This window comes from Microcebus murinus, chromosome 10, assembly GCF_040939455.1.
Source record: "Microcebus murinus isolate Inina chromosome 10, M.murinus_Inina_mat1.0, whole genome shotgun sequence".
In the NCBI taxonomy this organism is placed as follows: Eukaryota; Metazoa; Chordata; class Mammalia; order Primates; family Cheirogaleidae; genus Microcebus; species Microcebus murinus.
In genome coordinates, this window is record NC_134113.1 from 72,838,603 (window position 1) to 72,862,500 (window position 23,898).

Consider the following 23,898-nt stretch of genomic DNA (forward strand, 5'->3'; position numbering starts at 1 on the left):
CGTGATTACTAATTTGAATCCAGTCATGCCAAGCCGGGTCCCAACCTAGCTACCTGTATTTAAAAATAAATAAGACAGGACTTAATGCATTTAGTGTTTTGACTTTCTCTCGCTATAGCTTGGACAAGCCTGCCACCTCCTGGAGAAGCTAATGAATGTAATGAGTATTGGGGATTGAGGCGCAATTGGGGTGTCTGTACTGCGAAATTGTTTGCGTCTGGACGCCATCTCCGCATCTCTCCGTGACAATTCCTAAGCCTTTATAACCCTCTTCACAGGGTTTTGCATAGAACCAAGACTTCAAAGAACTTGCACATCACAATGTTTTTACGTGAAAATTTAAATAAAAGTTAACATTTATAGAGCACTATGTACCAAGTGCTTTAATTCTTAATCCTCACAACAACCCTATGAGGCAGGGACTATAATCATAAACATCTACACTGCGGATGAGGAAATGGAATTTTAGGAATGGTAAAGCTACTGGGCCCGAGGCGGAATCGCCACTTGGATAGTCGGAACTCCCGGGACTGGCTAAAACACAAGCTCCGTTACTAAGTGACCGCCTCGCGCACGACCCGGGCATGCGCAGAAAGACACTGACGCACTTCCCTAGGAGCGGTAGAAGACGGGGCGCCGCCGGGGCCGCTGTGATCCCGGCATTCCTTGCGTGCCGCCACCACAATGGCGGCGCCCATGTTGCGGCTTTTTTCTAGGGGCTGTTGGTCTAGTGCCCCAACCTCATCAGGAGTCTTGCCCCTGGTGGTCCGTAAGGCTCACTCGGGTGCTCAGGGGTTACTGGCGGCGCAGAAGGCTCGGGGTCTGTTCAAGGATTTCTTCCCGGAGAGGGGTACGAAGATAGAGCTCCCAGAACTCTTCGTCCGTGGCACGGCGGGCAACTTTCCCCAAACCATTTACTGCGGCTTCGACCCCACAGCTGACTCGCTGCATGTGGGGCACCTGCTGGCGCTGCTGGGCCTGTTTCATTTCCAGCGAGCGGGCCACAACGTGATCGCGCTGGTGGGAAGCGCCACGGCGCGCCTGGGAGACCCGAGCGGCCGCACCAAGGAGCGCGAGGCGCTGGACGCGGAGCGCGTGCGAGCGAACGCGCGCGCCCTGCACGGAGGGCTCGAGACCCTGGCGGCTAATCACCAGCAGCTCTTCAATGATGGGCGTCCCTGGGGCAGCTTCACCGTGCTGGACAACTCAGCCTGGTACCACAAGCAGCACCTGGTGAACTTCCTGGCGTCAGTGGGCGGCCACTTCCGCATGGGCACGCTGCTGAGCCGGCTGAGCGTGCAGGCGCGGCTCAAGAGCCCCGAGGGCATGAGCTTGACCGAGTTCTTTTACCAGGTGCTCCAGGCCTATGACTTCTATCACCTGTTCCAACATTATGGATGCAGGGTCCAGCTGGGAGGATCTGATCAGTTGGGCAACATCATGTCCGGATATGAGTTCATCCACAAGTAAGAGCCCTTAGACCCAGGAGAAATACTGGGCCAAACAATTTACACACTAGTAGCCTGTGTTTCGCAGTTAAGATTATAGAGTGCTGCCATTCGTTGAAGCCCTTGTTGGTTTTATCCCCATTAAGCATCTATAATGGCGTTAGTAACAATGGCTAGTGAGAACTAAAGGGCCAATTTAAGGGTATTAAGGGATGTATTCTACAACTCCGCGGGAAATAGACTACTAGTCAGGATTCGGTGTCTGTTTTGCTTCCCCTAGTCGCCCTCTCAGTTTCTGAGAAACTGTTGTTCAGCTTTGGTTATACCTGAACGTGACTGGGCTTCCTTGAGTAACACGTCGGCCTGAGCTCTGCACCCACCTGAAGCTTAGTGTTACTCTTTGGTTGACATACCCCCAAATTTTTTTCAACTCCAAATATTGACAAGTAACGTAGGTTTTAATAGCATCTTCTTGAGGGAGATGAAGTAGAGGACTGGCCCAGGTGCTGCAGAGCCAAGACTCATTTTTAAAACATCTTTGTTTTAGTGTCTCTTCCTGGCTGCCCCTTCACTTCCGTTTTCTCTACTCTTCCCACGCAGCCTTTCAGAATCTAGTCTAGTTCCTAGTTATGCAGCACCTCCCTTTGGCTTGCCCAGAGCCACGCATGCAATTGTAGTTCAGAATGGCAAATTCAAAAATAGAATGCTATACCAGTACATATGAGGGACAAGAATCCCCATTTAGGAGGTCAAGGAAGGTTTCTTGGATCAAGTAACCACACAGAAATCTAAAGAGTGAATAGTGGAACCTACCACTACGTGTGTGTGAGGCACATAATGAAGTTCTTCTTTATGCATAGGTTGACTGGAGAAGATGTATTTGGAATCACTGTCCCTCTGATTACAAGTACAACTGGAGCAAAGCTGGGAAAGTCTGCTGGCAATGCTGTTTGGCTAAACAGAGATAAGACATCTCCATTTGAATTGTATCAATTCTTCCTCAGGCAGCATGATGATTCAGTGGAAAGGTGAGTTCTTAATAGTGAGAAAAATTAACACCATAAACTCCTGATGTAATTTTAGCTGTTGGAACTCTATGTACCCTTATAGTTCTTTGGTTTTTTACTTTGTTTACACATAAACCATTACATCACAAAAAAAAACACCGTGGGATATTCATAGCATGGAATGCTATACACACAACATCATGGATGAATCTCCTAAACATAAAGTCTTATAATCAGGCAAAACTAAGAAGTGATACTCTTTAGGGAGGCATACTGAGTTGTTAAAAGTGTAAAGAAAAACAAGTGATTGTCATGAAAGTCAGAATAGTAGTTAACTTGGAGGGGACATGGAGGTGTATGATATATTTGGGCTTCCTCAGGGGTAAATGTATTTCTTTTTTTTTTTTTTTTTTGAGACAGACTCTCACTTTGTTGCCCCGGCTAGAGTGAGTGCCATGGCATCAGCCTAGCTCACAGCAACCTCAATCTCCTGGGCTCAAGAGATCCTACGGCCTCAGCCTCCCGAGTATCTGGGACTACAGGCATGTGCCACCATGCCCGGCTAATTTTTTGTATATATTTTTTTAGTTGATCGATTAATTTCTTTCTATTTTCGGTAGAGACGGGGTCTCGCTCAGGTGGGTTTCGAATTCCTGACCTCGAGTGATCTGCCTGCCTCGGCCTCCCAGAGTGTTAGGATTACAGGCGTGAGCCACCGCGCCTGGCTGGTAAATGTATTTCTTAACCAAGGCGATGGTTCCATAGATATTTGTTTTATGATTCATTAAGCTGGATCTTTGTAATTAATATACTTTTTTCTATGTGTTAAGCTTCACCAAAGAAAATGTTAAAAAGGGATACATATAGGATATTAGTCATGCATCTCTTAACAATGGGGATACATTCTGAGAAATGCATCGTTAGGTGATTTTTGTGGTTGTTCAAAACATGGGTTGTACAAAAACATGCTTAGGAAGGATGCACACAAATTTAGATTAGTGGTTATCTTTGGGGGCAAGGAAGGGAATGTTATAGGACTAGGGCTTCCATCTATGTCTGGACTATTTTATTCCTTTGAAAAAGGAAAGATTGAAAACAAAAATGGCAAAATCGTAAAATCTTAAACCTAAGTGATGTGTGCATGGATATCTATTATTTTCAATACCTTTCTGCATGTTATATTTTATCTTTAAAAATAAAAATTTTAAAGTAAGCAAGATATTCTTTAAAAGGTAAGGGAGCTGGAGATAAAATTTAGGTATGTGATATAAATGTAACACTTTATATTTTTGTCCCAAAGGTACCTGAAGCTCTTCACTTTTCTGCCTATTCCGGAGATTGACCACATTATGCAACTGCACCTCAAAGAGCCAGAAAAGCGGGGTCCTCAGAAACGACTTGCTGCAGAAGTAACAAAGCTTGTTCATGGACGAGAAGGACTGGATTCTGCTAAAAGGTAGCCTTTTAGTATAATTAATACTTGATAAAGTTATTTAGTTGATAGGCATGAGAAATTAGGAGGTATGCTGTTTCAGGGTTATCTTGTCATTTATCACTGACAAGAATTGTCAGTATTTAAGTGCTTTAAAACAGCCTCTGTTTATTGGAAAGATTATCTTACATTATATTCATGAATTATACCAAATACAATAGATGTTTGTCTATTATATTTATAATTATATAAGTTTCAGTCTGGAACATGGGTACTCTATACTTGGTTCATGGGTATTAGAACATGTGTTTGAATAAGCACTTTCATGATATGGCCCTTAAAATATGTTTTTCAGGTGTACACAGGCCCTTTACCATAGTAGCATAGATGCACTGGAGGTCATGTCTGATCAAGAGTTAAAAGAGCTGTTTAAAGAAGCTTCATTTTCTGAATTAGTTCTTGACCCTGGAACGAGCGTCCTAGATACATGCCGCAAAGCAAATGCCATTCCCGATGGTCCCCGAGGGTAAGATGATTTAACTTTCAGACTCATAGTTAATTCACCATTAAATGTTACTGTACACAGCATGTTTCTATAGAGGGTGTTTTCCTGATAATGCTTTAATGATGTCTCATTCCTTATAGAAGTTAGATTAGTCCAAGAATAAAGTGAAAACAGAGAGTACTTAATTGTTAAAAATACCTTAAGTTTTCTATAAAGTACAGCACTTCTATACTGTCTCTTATTAAGTCTAACCCAGTCAGTTTTTCCTCCAACACTGGAAAAGTCTTGTGTTTGAGGGACCACATTGTTCAGTAAATACAGTCAAATATGGTCACAGTTCATGAAGGTCACAGAAACAGAGGCCCTGAGGGAATGGATTCACACAATCTCTATCATACTCAGTCTGTGGTTACCCAACCTATTTAAAAGATAACTTACATTTATGAAAATGAGAATATAGGATATAATTTCTTAAGACTATTAGGAACTACATAATGATCCCTTGAGAATTATATTTTTCTTATGCAAGAAGTAAGAATATTTTAATTCCTCAGTTATGTGGTATTATTAGGGAATAAATAAGATATTCCACAAAAAGTAATTGGACATACGATTGGTTCTTATCCATTTTACTACTTTTTTTTGAGACAGTCTAACTCTGTTGCCCGGGCTAGAATGCCATGGCATCAACCTAGCTCACAGTAACCTCAAACTCCTGGACTCAGGCGATCCTCCTACCTCAGCCTCCCATGTATGGGACTACGGGCATGCGCCACTATGCCCAGCTAATTTTTTTCTATTTTTTAGTAGAGATGGGGTCTCGCTTTTGCTCAGGCTGCTCTCGAACTCCTGAGCTCAAACGATCAACCTGCCTCAGCCTCCGAGTGCTAGGATTACGGGCCTGAGCCACCGTGCCTGGCCGGTTCTTATCCATTTTAAATGAGCAGTGAGATATAGAAGGAAAAGCTTTAGTTAGCCAGAAGACCCTGGCTACCTCATCTACAGGAGTTCTAGCATAAGTCAAAGTTATCAGCCCCCAGCCATGATTATGAATGACATTTGCTATAGTTGCAGTTCTCTTTCAGTTGTTTTGGATATTTTGCCTCTATCCTGAAGAGCCCTAGATTACTCTTTATGGAGGAAGGACCCATTGTCTCCCTTTGCGTCACCTGCCAGTCCACCTTATTGATTCCCTACTATGCCAGTTTATTTAATGTACACTGAATTTGACCATGGTGTCATATACTTCCCTACAGTGAGTCACTGAGTCTAAGGATTTTCCTCATTGTGGAAGCATTTTTCATTTCTTCTGAACTTTCTTATGGTGTTTGCTGATACTGTAAGTTTTACCACTACTTAAGATGACACCACATCTGATATAGCCTGGGTTCTAAGTAATACTGATTGTATTTTTTATATTGTATAAACTAAATAGGGTTGGCTTTATGCATTTAAATAAAACAGAAACATCATCTGCAAACTGTAGCAAACAGACTAAAATAATGCTTCCTAAAGGAAAGATTTTCTGTCCTTGAATAATCTAATCTAGAATTTATTAGGTCAGCTATTGATTTTCTATTTCTGAAATCAACCAATTTCATTTTTAAGAAAATTTTTCTTTTGCTGGGCATAGTGGTTCACATCTTTAATGCCAGCACTTTGGGAGGATGAGGCAGGAGGATCAATTGAGACCAGCCTGGACAACATAGCAAGACGCTCTTCTCTAGAACAAATAAGAAAAATTATCCAAGCTTACAGGTGGTGCACACCTGTAAGTCCTAGCTACTCAGGAGGCTGAGCAAGGAGGATCATTTGAGCTTAGGAGTTTGAGGATGCAGTGAGCTATAATCGAGCCACTGCACTCCAGCCCGAGGAACACAGCAAGACCCTGTCAGGGTGAAAGAAAAAGAAAAATTTTCTTCATTTTAGTCTAACAAACAATTTCCTATTATTTGCATAGTCTCAGAATATAATTTGCACAGATTTTCCAATTTCCTAAAGATTTCTATAGATAACACTGTAATTGTGACTTTTGTCTCATGGGTACCTTATTGAAAGCAACATTGTTCTTCCATTTTTGGAAGTTTCTTTTCTGTGACTTTTTTTCTGGAGAACATTCCGGAAAGTACCTCCATTATTTCTATTTACTTCATTTTAAAAACTAGCAACCAAATAGTTCTATTAATAGCAAGAGCTGTGAGACAGACCAATTCTTTTTCTCTACTAACCAAGAAACCTACCATTACTATTATGCCTTACATCTCCTTTTGAAGAGCATTTAAAGGAGGCAGAATCTAATAGAGTAAGCTTGAAGGGAACAATTCAATGCTAAATGGTCTCAGTTGGAAAGCCTCTGACATTTAAGGGAAATAATCTTTGTGGAGGAAAGGTCAACAGTGACTGGATCGCTCTAGTTACTAAACATTTCTGTTTTTAGGTATCGAATGATAACAGAAGGTGGAGTCAGTATAAATCACAGACAAGTAACAAATCCTGAGAGTGTTTTAGTTGTTGGACAACATATTCTCAAGAATGGACTTTCTTTACTTAAAATAGGAAAAAGGAATTTTTACATTATAAAATGGCTTCAGCTATGAAAAATCCTTTTCAAACGAACTTATCCATCATTCATTCTCAAGACATGAAAGGTTGGCTCCAGAACTTATACCTTCGCTTATGCAAATCAGAAAAACAGTGGAGTATACAGTAGGCCTCAAGTGTGAGTAATTTCATTATTTTTATGGGTTGGTTAATAAGGTGTCTGTTTAGTGATGGGATATTTTATTTCTGATCCACAAACATTAAGGACTACTATAGAAAACCATGATTCCCAGGGTTAATCTTTTTTATAAAAAATTATATTTCACGAAAGAAATAAATGCTGTCTGACCTCTCTCTACCCTTCTTGCTCTCCTTTGTGGGAGACAAAAGTAAGAGCAATGAAAAAGAGGTGGTATAAGTAAGGAATTGTGGCTGTTTTTACATCAGGTAAGGAGCCTGGATCCTGACCAGTGTTATATAGTCGTTATAAAACCAGCAATGCCTCTAGTATCCACATTAGAAATGGGAAAAAACAGTATTAGAAACTTTCTATAGGTAGAAATATTTTATAAATTTAGAAACTTTTTAATTGGCTTTAACTTTCAACTTCCGCCACTAAGCAGACTGCAACTTAAGTAACTGAAAAGTGAAGCAACCAAAGAAATAAAAGAGACAAATATTATACCAAATGTGCAATCGTGTGAAAATATCAAAAGGTACCCAGGAAAGGGAAGTTTTTAGGTCAAAACTTAAAGGATTTAGAATCAAGACTGAGTTCAGCTCTACAAACATTAGGCAAGTTGATTCTCCAGAACTGTTTCCACATCTGAAAAATCAAGGTGATGGCACCCCCATTCCCTGAGAATCAAGTAAATCACACACAAAATGGTTAATCATTTCTTCTGAAAACCTTACAGGCAGCAGAGTATGGCTTTAGTGTTCGAATTCTAGCAATTTACTACCTGGATTACTTGGAGCAAGTAATCTTTTTATATGCAAAAATGGAGATGATATAATAATACCTCATTCAGTTGTGAGGATCCAATAGGAAAAAAATCATGTAACTTTTGGGACACTGCGACTGTATTGTTCCAAAGTAGATTTAGGTGTTAAAAAGCTACAGTTTATCTAAACCTTTCTCTTGGAGAAAAGTTAGGAAGAATTTATTGACAAACTTTAATGTCATTTCATACCAGCAATTTTATTTATACAATAAGAACATGCAGGTGTCTATTATAAATGTCAGAGATCATCTCTACATTTCAGAACTTCACTCAGTTTAAGGGCCAACAAAGGAAGTGCTTTTTTTCTTTCCATTTTAAGATTCTTGCCTCTGTTTTTCTTTGTACCAAGTGCATTACGATAGCATGTCTTTAAAACTAACATTTTCAGTTTGAAATGTTTGATGTGCTGAAGAAAGGTGCAGCGTAAGTTTTTTCTTCCTTACAAATTCAAAAGACTAGAAGGGTAGTCATCTGATACACTGTCTGGAAAAAGTGTATCATGGATGGCTATAATTTCAAAACCGATGTATAATGACAGAATAATTTTTAAGTGTGCTAACATTTTGATAGCATGTATTCTGTCAAAATGGTATTGTTAACAGATTCAGAGTAGTACCACATATCAGACTAATTTAGGGATTTTTATGTTTGAGATCAATTGTTGAGCCTGTTGTTTCTTAGTAAATGTGTCCTGTAAGCTAAAGTTAATGTACTCATATTTTTCTGCCAGTAGTCCTTCATAAATATCTGCTCATAACCTGAAAAGAAATTTTAATATGTGTAACACGTATCATCTGTTAGAGATAGAACTAGATGTCTTTGGGCTTTCTACTCATATCTTAAAATTTATAATGTAGTAGTTCATACCAAGATCACCTAGGGAATTTTAGTAAAATATGTATACCTTTTAACTGTCGCCTCCACTTCTGAATGCAATTTAAGCCTTTGGGAGTATGTGTACTCAAATGTTTTTAAGTAACAAAGCTCCACCAGTATTTTCATGTATTTTGTTGGTATGAAGCAAAAGTAGCTATTGCCAACTAATACTTAAAAAGAGTAAAATGATCTTAAGTCCCACCTCAAAGTGAATCTTGGAGCCTGTTCTAGGTGCCCCATTTTAGAGCGGTGTCTTAATTACCACTATATTTGCAAATTAAGGGGAATTTAGGTCACCATTGGATCCTCTAAAACTAAAAGGAACTGGCCATGATTACCAAGTCTTACTAGATAATCAAGTCTAGTTATTTTTAATGCAGGAAATTCTAATTCATGCTTTCAGGTTTATTTTAAATTTTAATGCACTAGGGCAACGTGGACCCAGAAGTGGAAGAGCTGTGTAACTACACAGTATGCACGCTGCATCTATGTCAGTGTTTCAGATCCTCTCGCGCATTTCAGCTTTCTTAATAACATATCATGGGCTGCAGAGAAGCTCAGAAAAAAACTAAATTGAAGGACAAGTGGAATACATTGACCATATGTGAGGAACTTGCCAACCCACGTCTTTTACAGGCAGGTCAGTCTACATAGTACATGCATTATAGTCATATGAAATGTTGTCTTGGTGCTTTCTTCTTGAAGGCCTATGGCAGCAGTTTACAACTACTAATAAAGATTACACAGGGCTTCTTATACACAGGCAGACTGCTTTGTACAACTAGAACATTAACAGTTCTTTTTGGAAACTGTCACAAGACAGACTTGATATATTTTATATATACTGGGAAACTTTAGAAACGGCCATTTATTATTTAGATTAAATGTGATTTGTTCTGCAATACAGAGTACACTTTTCAGTTTATAGCCAGTCTTCACATGAGCAGATTCATACCATTGCAATACACAGGAGTTCATAAATAAAATTCTACTCAAGTGGGCAGTAACTAGCAAGTTTCGAGTCAACAAAGTCTTCTCAGTATCATATAGCTTTCATCACCAAAGATGAGTCTCTCGGATTTCAGCAATAATTTGACCAGCTCCTTGTAATGCCTGTATTAAAAGAAATAGAAAAATCTTAGTGCTTATTAAGTTATATTAATCTGGCTTATGTGGGGTAATTTCTCCCATTTACATGTGGTAGATTGAAACCAATCAAGCACCAATAGAAAAAAAAACTTAGCTATAATATAAAAACTATACGCAGCCAAGGATCAGAATGCATTATAAACTGTTAGGTAAATATAAAAATTCACAATATTACCTTTAGCATATCAGCTGCTTCTTTCCTACGCTGTGCCATGTCCTCGGATTCAGTCAGAAGATCATCCAATAAGGATGATTTATACAGTTGTCCTACCAGCTCACTCTGAAGAGTATCTTTCACATGATTAACCAAAAAATGCATTACTGCCTTTGGCACACTGCAAAACAAAACCAAATTATGAAATTTTGGCAAAAATTCTACTCTAACTTGGTTATTTCTTTAATGGGATAATCACCCTTTAGCTTTATTAAAATCAAACGTTAGAACCTTCATTCATGTCATCTGTGATTATCCCTTATTGTCAAAACTCTGCAATAAGCATTATTCATTATAGCCAAAAAGTGGGGGAAACCCAAACACCTATCAACTAATGAATGGATAAATAGAATATTATATATCTCTATAGTCACATGTCACATTCTGAGAAATGTTTTAGGCCATTTTGTCTTTGTGTGATCATAGAGTACTTACACAAACCTAAATGGTCTAGCCTACTGCATTCCTAGGCTACAAACCTGTACAGCATGTTACTGTAGGCAACTGTAACACAATGCTAAGTATTTGTGTATGTGAACACAGAAAAGGTATGGTATTATTGTATGGGACCACTGTCACATACGTGGTCCATTGTTGACTGAATCATTGTTTTGTAGAGCACATGACTGTACTGATTCATGCTACCATATGGATGAACCTTAAAAACATAAGAGAAGGAAGCCAGACACGAAAGGCCACATATCAGAATGATCCCACTTATATGAAATGTCCAGAATAGGCAAACCCATAGAGACCACAGGTTAGTGGATCAGAGGAATGAGAGGATGAGAAGAAGGGCAAAAAGGGAGGTCATTGCTGATGTTACAGGGATTCTTTATGGGGTAATGCAAATGGTACAGAATTAGATAATGGTTGCACAATGTTGTGATAAACATACACTATTTAAAAAGGGGTGGGGCCGGGCGCGGTGGCTCACGCCTGTAATCCTAGCTCTCTGGGAGGCAGAGGCGGGCGGATTGCTCAAGGTCAGGAGTTCGAAACCAGCCTGAGCAAGAGCGAGACCCCGTCTCTACTATAAATAGAAAGAAATTAATTGGCCAACTAATATATACAAAAAATTAGCCGGGCATGGTGGCGCATGCCTGTAGTCCCAGCTACTTGGGAGGCTGAGGCAGGAGGATTGCTTGAGCCAGGAGTTTGAGGTTGCTGTGAGCTAGGCTGACGCCACGGCACTCACTCTAGCCTGGGCAACAAAGCGAGACTCTGTCTCAAAAAATAAAAATAAAAATAAAAAGAAAAAGGGGTGGGCTTTGTGGTATATGAATTTCTTAGAAAAAAACACTTTTGTAGAAGATAAGGGCAGTGAAGGAGACAAAAGCTAGGGCCTAGAATTTTTTCTTCAGGTCACAGTGTAAAACACAAAGAATTATTTCTCTCACAGGTACAAGTTAAAAGATTCTACAGATAAAATTGCTGATTTCATTATGAAGTAAATTAGACTATCTTTTTATCCCTTTGTGTAGTAACTTTTCTTTTACCCGCTAGTAGATTACTACAAATTATATACAGAATATTTTCTTTTTTTTTTTTTTTTTGAGACAGAGTCTCGCTTTGTTGCCCAGGCTAGAGCGAGTGCCGTGGCGTTAGCCTAGCTCACAGCAACCTCAACCTCCTGGGCTCAAGCGATCCTTCTGCCTCAGCGTCCCGTGTAGAAAGGGACTACAGGCATGCGCCACCATGCCCGGCTAATTTTTTTTCTATATATATGTTAGTTGGCCAATTAATTTCTTTCTGTTTATAGTAGAGACAGGGTCTCGCTCTTGCTCAGGCTGGTTTTGAACTCCTGACCTTGAGCAATCCGCCTGCCTCAGCCTCCCAGAGTGCTAGGATTACAGGCCTGAGCCACCATGCCTGGCCCAGAATATTTTCTAATAGAGTTAGATCACTTGATACAACTAAATTTTTATTCTCCTTATTACTGCATGAAATGACATCACAGGCAACATGAAGAAAAAGCATGAGGCAGTGGATACATAAAAAAAAAACCCACTCTGAATTAGAATGAAAAAATATATATATTGCCTAGTGATAGACATTTATCTTCATACTTTGGAGAACCAAATCAAATAATTAAAAAGGTATTATCAACCAAAATAATGAAACTATGTTAAAATTTAGAAAAACATTTTCTTAGATGTCTGAAAACATGGCAGCCAGACAGAACAAAAGAATATCTTTCATTTCCTAATAGTTTTTTCTAGTTAATATAACACATTAGGTCCTAATCATTGTATGTTAACAAACCAAGACTTGCTATGACAGATACCCAAAGGCTAACAGAGAATCCATTCTATTGAATAAAAACCTGAAATTTTTTTAAAGCCATGTATTTTCAAGAGATCGTGGAATCATCTAGCAGTATTATAGTCTGTGATTTATATTAAATAGTACTAACCTGTCTTGAATATTCTTTCTGACAATGAGAAAATATGATTTGATGAGTCGTTCAATAACCTCACAATCTCGCTGTTCCCGGGCAGATAGTTTTCGTGCAACAGGTACCGGCTAAGTGGAATAGGGAGGAAAAGTATTACTTTGGTGCCATTTTGAAATGGCAACACTTAACATTCGAAAGTTAAATTAAGTTTTTGAGACTTATAGTTCCTTTTGTCTTTGCAAATGTTTTCCTAATTTGGTCATCTAATTAGACCTAAACCAAATTCTCATGACTTACCACATCGAGCAGATTCACAGCATGGCCTTTTTGTGGACTGGCTGGCATAATTGGAATTGGTTTTGATTTTTCTTCAGCTAATAACTCTTCAGCTTTTGAAGTTTTCAGCATTCCTCTCCAGTTACCTGTTGTTGCTTCTTGAACAGCATCTCCAACCCCACCACCTCCAGACGCAACCTGAAAAAAATGTTCCAAAACCTATACTAACCATGTCATATCTGATGTTAACTAAACAAAGCCCATTTTCTTTGACAGTAGTCAAGAACACACATCTAGTATCCATCTGGAATTTCATTTATTCAGACAGATAATGAGGTCAGAAAGAGACAGTAGGTGGCATAACCGGAACTCTAAGCTGTCTAAATAAGAGGTCTGAATAATTGTTTGCAAGGTCTCAGTCAATTTAGGTTCTATTGAATTCCTTTTTTTTTTTTTTACCATTTGGTAACTTCAAAGTTTTTCCTCTTCTCTCACCCCACAAACACTAGATTGTAGAAAAAAGTATAAGCTACCCTTAAAAGCAATATTCATTAAAAGCACATACAAGGAAAAAGAACTGACATTCAATTCAGTTTCTTCAAAAGAATCTTAAACACCATTGAACTATCATTTCTCCAAAAGTTCTATGAACTTATCTCCAAACGTAAACGTTTATATTTTTCAACTTGGTTTACATTCCTAATAGTCAACAAAAAATGCCATGAGGTCAGAGTAGAAACTCTTAAAAAAAAAAAAAAAGGAACTGGAATAAGACCATACTCTTCTATTCTTAGGCTGACAGTCACTATACGCTGCTGTCAAATGTGACGTAAATGTAAATTCTCCTGAGAAAGGATCTGCTGAATGACACCTATGCTACCATTAATCACAAGTGCCTTTGCACCTTATTTTCTAGGATATATGTTTAAGAGTCTTGACTTTAAAAAAAAAAAAAAAAAACTCATCAATATTTAGGAGATTTTTTTTTAGAGGCTCTTTAAGATCACAATCTAAAAATGGATTATAGGCCGGGTGCGATGGCTCACACCTGTAATCCTAGCACTCTGGGAGGCCGAGGCGGGCGGATCACTCAAGGTCAGGAGTTTGAAACCAGCCTGAGTGAGACCCCATCTACCAAAAATAGAAAGAAATTAATTGACCAACTAAAAATATATATACAAAAAATTAGCCAGGCATAGTGGCGCATGCCTGTAGTCTCAGCTACTTGGGAGGCTAACGCAGTAGTCGCTGAGACCAGGAGATTGAGGTTGCTGTGAGCTAGGCTGATGCCACAGCACTCACTCTAGCCTGGGCAACAAAGTGAGACTCTGTCTCAAAAATAAATAAATAAATAAAAACGGATTATATAAATTTAACAGAAGAGCATTATAGCAATTGTTAGAAAAATGGGAGTTTCAGGGTATCATTCTGAATCAGAATACTGGCCAAAAACTGTCTCTAGTATGTTAGTTAAGGTAAGCTACATCTAAATACAGGCAGTACATTTATATTATACATTAATTAACAAATAGTTACATTTTTAAATGCTTATTAACCATACATGAGTGGTACAGCAAATGAAATCTTAAGAAAAGTTAGCATATCCAGTATGATGCCATGAATGAAATAAAACTTGTGCAGTGATTTAGATGGTTCTTTTAATATCTGAGCACAGTGGGCTGAGAGAAGATAAGATATAAGGCTTTGAGGTTAAGAACCTTAAATATGGACAATAAGGAAAGGAGATAAATAGGAATAGGTCTGAATAATTTACACATTATTTAATTTTCCCGTGAAAGATTTATCAAGAATTGACAACAGTCTCAAACTCTCAGTCCTCCTGTTTTGAATTTGCTTAAGCTTTTGAAGCACATGTGAAGTTATACATTTAGGGTGATAAGTACAAACTAATTGGAAGCATAAGAAAGAAGCATTAGAGGATTAGCCATTAGTACTGAACAGATCTCAAAATCTTTAAAGAGGAAATGTTCAAAAGTAACATTTCCATCTCTGAAATCTTAATTCCCTACCAAAATACTAAATTCAAAACTATTCTTGAACAGGCAAACAGTGGGAAAGCCTATATATGCCACTGTTATTAGTTATTAAAGACTATTATTGTTATTAGTTAAAACTTAGAATTAATGCCATCTTACATGGGTTAGATAAAAGGAACATTAAGAACATGACACAACAAGAGATAGATGCCACTGTACAAACAGGTTCTTCAATGGTTTTAAAGACAGTGATTTAGTGAGAACCAAAGGTACTAACATTTTCATTTTGAAGCAAGAGACTCACATTTTTAGTTTCTCTTCTGCTGTCCTGAATTAACTGTTAAAAGATATGTTAAAACATGCAATTTAACAAGCAAAATTTAAATACCAATGGCTTGAAATTCAAAAAGTGCAGGATAATTTTCTCTTTAAATTACTTCTATGTGCACTTTTTATATTGTAAGCAAAAGCATATCAACAATATTTTATAAAGTATACATCGTTAAATAATTGTAAAATTTATATTACACTAAAATGATTTGACCTTAGCACAAATATCTCATATTAATATTCTTCTATTCAGTGTATTGTTTCCAGAAGACTATGTTGCATCAAACAACTAGGCATGCAAGTTTAGATTACGAATCAGAACAGACCTTGCCATCAGCCTCAGCAGAAGCAGCAGGGGAGGGCTCCTGGGAGGCAGGTGCCAAAGCACTTGGAACTTTAGAAGACTAAAGGCAAAAAATGCAGGGAAAAAAAAAATCAAGGATGCCAAAGATGCATTCAGAAACATTCTATAAATGTGAATTTTTCACCTCTGTAACAAAATAGTAAGATAATGTGAAAAACAAAAGTAATCATGGGAGATAAAATTGTTTACCCTGCCTATTTCCTGTACCACTGTCATCACCATTGTGAAGTGTTCTTCAGAGGAATATGCAAGAAAAATCCAAAAGCTTTGTTTTTATTTTTGGTATTTGATAAGATTCTTTTCTGGCAAAGAATTCAAGGTAACAAATTTTTATACACACATTTTAACATATGTAACTATTAAAGGTATTTTTGGTAATTAAAACCTGTTATGTACATATTGTTGTCTTCCCTCTCCAAAAAATCCTATTATAATAAAGTCATTAGTCATTTCAACTAATTTTACAAAGTTGACAAAGTCACTGAGTTATTTTTAAAAAGTGCGGCTTAATGTTTAAAAGCCACCTTTAACCATTTATTCCAGTGAATTCAAAACACTGTTATCATCTTTAAATTACTATTTTAAACTTGCATACCTTTACTCAAACAATTAAATAGTTCCAGTGGAGTGTTAGAGAGAAGAAGAAAAAATTACTCCTAGAACTGAATAATATTCTTGAGGCTCACCAATCCACCTTTGGGTATTTAGAAATATGCTTTAAAAACATTGTTTTTTTACCTTGTCTCGTGATACAGCTGAAGGTAATTCTCTTGCTAGCCTATTTCTCCTTTGTTCCTATAAAACCAGCAAGCAAAACAGAAGTGATTATCAGAGCGCTGAGATATATGCCTAGTAAAAAATTCAGAATAACTTACAAACGTATCTTCTCACTGTTAGGACTCATGCCATAATTATCATTATTTTAAAATAAATAAGAAATCATTTAATCCAATGCTTCTCAACTTTTTTTCCTGTCCCAACATACCTGAGGGATACAATACAGTGTCAGTAACAGTGGCTTCCTATACTAGGGATTCTGAAATAAGGGGCAACAGACTGACATCTTCTCTCCCTTTCCCACTAAGGTAAGAAATATTGATTTAAACTGTCCCCACATAAATGTGGAACATAAGCCTTCAATATACCATGTAGAATTTGAAGCACACAGATCACAGAAAACTTAGCGAAGCCTTTAAAAATCACTATAACCTGCACAGTTTTGTGTTAAATTCACAGACGTCCTGCACACAAAACCATGACTTAAAGAAATACCTTGTGTGGCCGGGCGTGGTGGCTCACACCTGTAATCCTAGCACTCTGGGAGGCCCAGGTGGGCGGACTGCTCGAGGTCAGGAGTTCGAAACCAGCCTGAGCAAGAGCCAGACCCCGTCTCTACTAAAAATAGAAAGAAATTAATTGAACAACTAAAAATATATAGAAAGAATTAGCCAGGCATGGTGGCGTATGCCTGGAGTCCCAGCTACTTGGGAGGCTGAGGCAGCAGGATTGCTTGAGGCCAGGAGTTTGAGGTTCCTATGAGCTAGGCTGACGACACGGCACTCACCCTAGCCTGGGCAACAAAGCGAGACTCTGTCTCAAAAAAAAAGAAAAAAAGAAATATCTTGTGGCTGAAGTTATCCTTAAAAACTGTTCCATTTTCTTTATCCCAACTACTTCCAAGAAATAAATAGTGTTGACAACTGATAGTCCTTTCTGTAACCTGGCTAATTTAACAAAGTGATCAACTACCCACTGTTCTAATTTGCTAATGTTAACCAAAGTAACTATAGTACAAAGCTAAAGAAACTTAAATTCAAATCAGTATGTACCTGCTACATCTAAGCACAATGGTAGGTTCAAGATTATAAAGGTACAGAAAGATGTGGATGTTAATAATGGATCTCTCTTAGGCAGCATCAAATACAGTATGAAAGCATTTAGTTTAAATACAGTCAAAATTGTTCCTAAGTAGAAAGTAGTTCATGAATACTCTCAAACTTGCAAAATGTATATGTTAACAAAGCAGCTTCACAATGATGTTCTATGTGTAAGGATTTTTTTTTTCAGAAATTTAACCTATTTTTATTTGTTCATGAGAGGTTAGCCAGTGGTAAAAAATATAGATGATAAAAATATATGGCTATTAATCTTCAGAATAGAGTTAGCATGTATAAATGTTCATTTTGAAGAGTATACAAAGCAAAAGGCAGGGAATCTAGTGAATAGTAATTCTCACCCTAGGCTGTTACCAACCAGTTAGGACTTCAGCTGGCCTTGGACCTAAGCATACCTGACTTGCGTTAAGTGGATAGGTTACCAACTCCTAAGCCTTGGTTTTCCAATCTGTTAACATTATCTACCCTCACAGGTTTATGATAAAGATTAAATGAGAATACCCACATAAAATTCTTTGGCAGTCATTAAAACCAGAGAAAAATACTGATCTGAAACCACATCACATATGACCTTGTCAGTGTAACAAAACTGCTCTAGATACAAGTTTTCCATGAAGTTGATTTCAGTGTTAAAAGAACTAAATCCTTAAACTAAGTAAGTGTCTCCATGCTAATTTTTAACATAATTGTTACCTAGTACACTTTGAGTGCTTTAAAGTGCCTTATTCATGTATGCATTTTGGAATTTTTTATGATAATAAGAATGACCCAAGCTATGTAACAAAAAAACAGTGCCCTACAAAATATGCACCAAAGGAATAGCTGTTATCATGTGTGGACCTCATCTGTTTTCCGGTTGAAGTCAATAATCCAGGGTCCCTTCCAGTTTCCAAATTCCATGTTTATAATTTTCTTTCTACTCCTATGCAGAAATAGAAATTTGGTATAAAGGAGACTCTGAGGTCTTACTGGATTCAGGAATAACAGAGAACTTACTGTTCTTGGATAAAAGTGTCAGAGAAAAAACTAGTATCTGGATAAATTGCTCTCTCAACCTTGGTGCCATCCGAGATCTTATGCAATTTGTTACATTAATGTCAAATGAAAAAAAAAATCAATAAAATGCAGCCACCCAGTAGTGGTGAAAAGAGCACTCTGCTTTTCCAAATATATGGAAAGATGGGTAATTCTTGAATATTTCCTTCACAGCTTTCAGAGCCAAATGAAAACAATTTTTAACACTCACCTTGTTTTACACTTGAACCTGAATAAACTATAAGTTACTGAAAATAGAATCAGGCAGTCCTTCAACACTGATCAGTAAATTCCCAGATTCTCTCTGAATTTCAGTTTCATAAGCTAAAAGTAAGAATAATGCCTCCAGGTGGTTGCAAGAATTTAACAAAAATTGTAAAGCCCTTAGCATATTTCCTGGCATAAAACAGGCACTAATACGGTGCATGTCTCTTTTATAGTTATCCCATGCTTAATAAATTTGATGTGACTGAATTACAACAGATTCTCTACCTGTGAAAAAAGACCGTTTCAATTATATTTACCTCTATATTATTGTTCATTAGCCCACAAGCATCAGCAAAATCTGGATGTTTTGTGTTGATATAGGCCAATTCAATTGCCACTAAGTTATGGACCTAGAAAAAAATAGAGTTAGACTATCTTCAAAACTACGTCAACCTAATTGTAGTCCCAGAAATTTGTACATAAAATTTACTAAACAGACAATACTGAAAAAGTACAGGAAATTCATGCCTAAATAATTATTCAACAATTGGACTCCAACTGATAAATCTTATGCCCAAAATAATTTGCTCTAGCTTTAAATTATTTACATTTCAGCATCTAAAATTGCATTACTACGGGGGGAAATGACATTAAGGTAGCTAGAAGTATTTTACTGTTAAGAAAAAAACAGTTATCTACCTGATAAAAATCTAAGTTCCAGGGCTTTATGCAACTTTGCTATTAAAACTTCAGATCATCCACTATTCCATGTCAAAGTTTTAGTTGAGTATCAACAATAACAAAACAGTTCATAATCAGACATAAGTTAAAGATGTTAACTTTACTTGGGTAAAGGATATATTTTAAAGACCTGAATTAGTGACTGATGAGTGTTAATTATGAAGCACCTCGTTAAAATATCATATGTGGTTCAAGATCCTAATGGGATAATCAAAAAGAAAAGTTGAAATTAATTTCTCCATCCCCCTATATAATATCTAAGGCTTATAGAGAGAATAAATTTAAATCCTTTACTATGTCTTCTGCACTGTCCTGACAAATCTCAGGTATCAGAACACCACTTACAGATTCAGAACTAGGTGAGAGGGGTCTATTCAAATGTAGTTCCAATGATTCGGTGATATCAGTAGGTAGAGTTTGAGATCAGGCTAAGTTCAGTCTTAGACATCTGAATCTGAAGGTTATCCTTGCCAAGGAAACAACCAAGCAGCAGCACTTACATTCTATACTTCCAAGGATGGTTTTGTACTCTTAGTAACCTCCACTGGGGCTCACATCCTGAGCCAAGGACCCAAATGCACTTTTAGTGACCAGAAAGAAAAACAAAAAAGAAAACAAAAAACAAAAAACCCAGCCAACAATTAGAGGCATAAGGGCAATTTTAAATGCTTATCCCATATTTCTGCCAATTTCAGCATTTTTATTACTGTGGAATAGCAGCAACTTACAGAATAGTAGCAAGCAACTATATTATAGTTTAGGTCATCAAACAAGCCAAGCTTTGTAGAAGTGGCCAGATTACCCTGATGTACTTCATAAAGTAAAAGCATGCTGTAAAGGCTCAGTTTACCGAAGCTGAAGATAGAACTAAGATTAAGATCAGTATACTATATAGATCAGTATACTATATAACAAAACTATTCACAACCCTTAACAATAATTCCAATCTCGTGAAAACCTGTGGCTGCAGGCTAACAATGATTAAAATATGAAGAAAATACAAGCATCTAGAAGCTAAGATGAGTAAAAAAAAAAAAGGTGAAAAAATTTAAAGAAAAAATTATAAACAAACAAAAAAATGAAGAAAAATACACTTTATACCAGAATTATTGAAAATTTTCCTTTGAAATAAGAGTGAAACTCAAGTTATATCCTCCCAATACACTGGGAAACATTATGCCTAAACTTTAAAGTAATCAATTTAATGCTGTATAAAATAGCAGCCAAACAAAAATTTAAACTTTTACTAATAATACAATAATGATTTGTGACATAGTAGCTCACCATTTCATTTGTTACAGGCAACCTTTTACGAAGAAGACAAGTCACTACTTCAACTATGGCATCATGAAGTTTAGGAAACCGTAACAATTCCTATAAATGATAGAGGAAAGAAAAATGTCAATTTATTGCACTTAATGATGACTGAAATCACTTTTATTTTAGTAAGGGAATTGAAGGTTTTAACGTTTAGCCCATTTTGCCCACTTCCTCTCACCCTATGCAACCACTTCATGCCCTTTACTAGTTAATCTGAGATTTGTAATTACACTTCTCTCAGTACCTGTGTACTGTAGTTGCTACAGTGCTGAATGATCCTTTGCATTTCCTCATGAACCAGTTCCACACAACGGAGGCTGGGCTCCTCTAGACGTTTAATTTGCCGCTTGACCAGTAACTCAAATGAAACCTCAGGCACAAACAAAGCAGGACGAGGACCCTGAAAAAATAAAACTTAGAGCTCTTTCTGTAGGTATGTGTAATTTCATTTCTTTCTAAGGTTAAAACATAAGTCACATTTTTGGTAATTTTCATAAAAAGTGCTTAATTTCAAGTATGGGAACAAAATAACAAACTTTATATTTAAAAAGATATATGGGTAAGAAAATGAAGCTTTAACCTCATTTTTAAAAAGTCCAAAAGTTAAGCATACTCACAGTAGCATTTCTAATGGCAGTCAAAATATCAATAGTGTTAAGGCCACCAAGTGGGTCAACAGATTCTAAGGTTCGTCCAAAAGTCTCATGGAAAATATAACAAATTCTAGCACCACCACATCTGAAAGGCAATGAAGTATATGGTTTCTAGCATTACTAAAAGGGAAAGAAGCTAAAAGTTAGAAGTCTATTAGCTTTAAGCTCATCTCATTTCCTGAGAAAACCTCAGATGAACACATTTAGTCCATTCATATTTCATGTGCTCTCAACTAGGAGTCATTTCATGAAAGGTACAAGTATATATTTGCATATACAGTAACGGTAGTGACATAAAACATCAGTTAACTAAGAATTGCTGAACACCTTTGCTCTGCTCTAGTTTTCTTCAACTAGACTATGAGCCCCTTAAAGACAGAAAACAGTGCCTTATTTATTTCTGTTGATTAACAATCTAAAGTAGAGGTCAGCAAACTTTCTCTGTAAAGAGCCAGAGAGCAAATATTTCAGTAAATATTTGCAGGCCATATGGTCTCTGTTGTAACTATTCAACAAAAGCAGCCATAGATAATATGTAAACAAATAAGCACAGCTGTGTTCCAATAAAACTTATGCATACTGAATTTTATATTTTATATAATTTTCATGTCATGAAATACTCTTCTTTGAATTTTTTTTCATTTTTACATTTACAGTGTAAAAATCATTCTTAACTGGTGGGCTGTTTTCTACCTGCTTAAATCTCTTGACTTACATACTAAGTACCTTGTGTTTCCTACCTTGTTTGACAACTGAAAACCCTAGTGCTATCTTTTTTTTTTTATTCAAGTCCAGTTGAATTCTACAAATATCTTTATGGATATCTCCCCAAATCATCCCTTCTCCTCTCTATTTTTACCACCACTATCCAAAACTTTTTTATAGTAGTTCAGACAAAAGGTTCTAGTCCAACATTATGCTAACTGAAATAAGCAAAAAAGGACAAATATTGTGTGATTCCACTTACATGAAATATCTAGAATAGGCAAATTCATAGAGACAGAAAGTAAATTAGAGGTTACTGGGGCTAGGAGAGAGAAGCACAGGGAGTAATTAATTGCTTAATAGGTACAGAGTTTCTGTTGCGGTGGTAAAAAATTTTGTGTGTAGATACTAGTGATGGTTGTACAAACTGTGAATGTAATTAATGTCACTGAATTATGCACTTAAATCTGGTTAAAATTACCAGTAATTGGTCTCTCTGCCTCCAACCTTCCCTTCTCTAAATAACTGAATGAAGTTCTCCCAATCCCTGAAAGAAATGTAAATAGTCTCTCCTCAATGTCCTAAAAGCTTGATTAGGTAGACATAGATAATTAATTTATTAACTATTTACAAAACGGTCCATATATGTTACATGCACTTTTCTGGATATGTATTATATTTAACAAGAAGAAGTGTTCAAATAAAACAATTATACTTTTGCCGCCTAATCATGCCTCGTATTGCCTTGACCTACCTTACTTACTAAACTCCTTAAAGGCCCATTGTAGTAATCTTTATTTCCCTCAATATGCCATATGTATAATACTAATTCAATAATTAGTTTGTTAAATACTTTCTCTATGAAGTTAACACATATGAAAGACTACCTGGGCCATGCTAAGGTACACTGAACTACACAAATACACACACACACACACACACACACAATGAGTTCATGTAAAATTGGCGAAATCAGAATAAGCTCTATGGATTGTGCCAATATCCATTTTTTTCATTTTGTTATTGTACTATAGTTATACAAGATGTCAACAGTGGGGGAGGTGGGTTGGAGGGTACCCAGGACCTCTCTGTACATTTTTTTGCAACTTCCTATTAGTCTATAATTATTTAAAAAAAAAAAAAAAAGCCTTTTTAAAAAATAAAGGTGTAGAGAAATAGACATTCTACTATTAGTAAAACAGTACAAAATGTGAATAGTATGCAATATGTAATGAAAGACTTTGAGCATTTATGCCCTTTAATCTAGTAATTCTATTTCTAGGAATTTATCATCAGAGTAATACAATGCCCAGAGATAGGTGCAACATACAACACTGTTTATGTAAGTGTACAATTGAAAACAAACTATCCAACAGTAGGGGACTGGTTTAACCAATGAGAGTATACCAAAAAGTAAAATACTATGCTGATATTCAGAATGACAATGTAATGTATAATATTAGAAAGTTATTTTGACATGTAAAAAAATTATCACAAAATAGCAAGTATAGTATCTGATTTTTAAAGATGTATATAATACAGGCATTTATGTTTTATAGATGCATATAAAAATGTTTAGGTCAATGTCAAACTTTAGGAATTATGGGTAACAGACATTTATTTGTTTTACAGATGCAGAGAAAAATGTCTAGGTCAATGCCAACCTTTTTTTTTTGTTTGAGACAGGATATCAAGATGTAGCCCAGGCTGGCCTCAAACTCCTAGACTCAAGGGATCCTCCTGCCTCAGCTTCCTGAGTAGCTGAGACTACAGGCTTGCACCACTGTATAATTCAGGGCTT

The 23,898-nt window shown here is 36.8% G+C and overlaps 2 protein-coding genes across 11 annotated transcripts in view; one reads left to right on the forward strand and one right to left on the reverse strand.

The window, feature by feature from the left end:
- Positions 1-573: 573 nt before the first annotated feature.
- On the forward strand, positions 574-15,925 carry YARS2 (tyrosyl-tRNA synthetase 2). Of its 2 annotated transcripts, XR_012921465.1 has the most exons (6): positions 574-1,466; positions 2,309-2,476; positions 3,756-3,911; positions 4,243-4,413; positions 6,830-7,111; positions 15,431-15,925. XR_012921465.1 is itself a non-coding variant. In XM_012789250.3 (5 exons), the coding sequence occupies exons 1-5, from the start codon at positions 685-687 to the stop codon at positions 6,987-6,989; spliced, it is 1,437 nt and encodes a 478-aa protein (XP_012644704.2). In that variant the 5' UTR covers positions 574-684; the 3' UTR covers positions 6,990-7,286. The 2 variants fall into 2 exon arrangements, 1 of the variants encoding a protein (XP_012644704.2); XM_012789250.3 differs by lacking the exon at positions 15,431-15,925 and having other exon boundaries at positions 6,830-7,286.
- DNM1L (dynamin 1 like) overlaps positions 8,109-23,898 on the reverse strand; it is a 53,565-nt gene continuing 37,775 nt past the window's right edge. For 2 of the 9 annotated variants that reach the window (XM_012789242.3, XM_012789238.3), the window contains 11 exons: positions 21,357-21,477; positions 20,984-21,139; positions 20,704-20,793; positions 18,996-19,088; positions 16,280-16,336; positions 15,504-15,581; positions 15,152-15,184; positions 12,872-13,048; positions 12,593-12,702; positions 10,138-10,297; positions 8,109-9,926 (listed from right to left, as the gene is read on the reverse strand). In XM_012789242.3, the coding sequence (XP_012644696.1) occupies positions 9,870-9,926; positions 10,138-10,297; positions 12,593-12,702; positions 12,872-13,048; positions 15,152-15,184; positions 15,504-15,581; positions 16,280-16,336; positions 18,996-19,088; positions 20,704-20,793; positions 20,984-21,139; positions 21,357-21,477 (1,132 nt within the window). In that variant the 3' untranslated portion in view covers positions 8,109-9,869. Of the gene's footprint in view, positions 9,927-10,137; positions 10,298-12,592; positions 12,703-12,871; positions 13,049-15,124; positions 15,185-15,503; positions 15,582-16,279; positions 16,337-18,995; positions 19,089-20,703; positions 20,794-20,983; positions 21,140-21,356; positions 21,478-23,898 lie in introns of all 9 variants that reach the window. The other 7 variants (XM_012789244.3, XM_012789241.3, XM_012789246.3 and 4 more) reach the window with 5 other exon arrangements.

Excerpts from the sequence above, each read along its gene's own strand:
- YARS2 (XM_012789250.3), top strand. The coding sequence starts at position 685 with ATGGCGGCGCCCATGTTGCGGCTTTTTTCTAGGGGCTGTTGGTCTAGT. Across the intron at positions 2,477-3,755 it reads CATGATGATTCAGTGGAAAG|GTACCTGAAGCTCTTCACTT; the intron begins GTGAGTTCTTAA and ends TTTGTCCCAAAG. Across the intron at positions 3,912-4,242 it reads GGACTGGATTCTGCTAAAAG|GTGTACACAGGCCCTTTACC; the intron begins GTAGCCTTTTAG and ends TATGTTTTTCAG.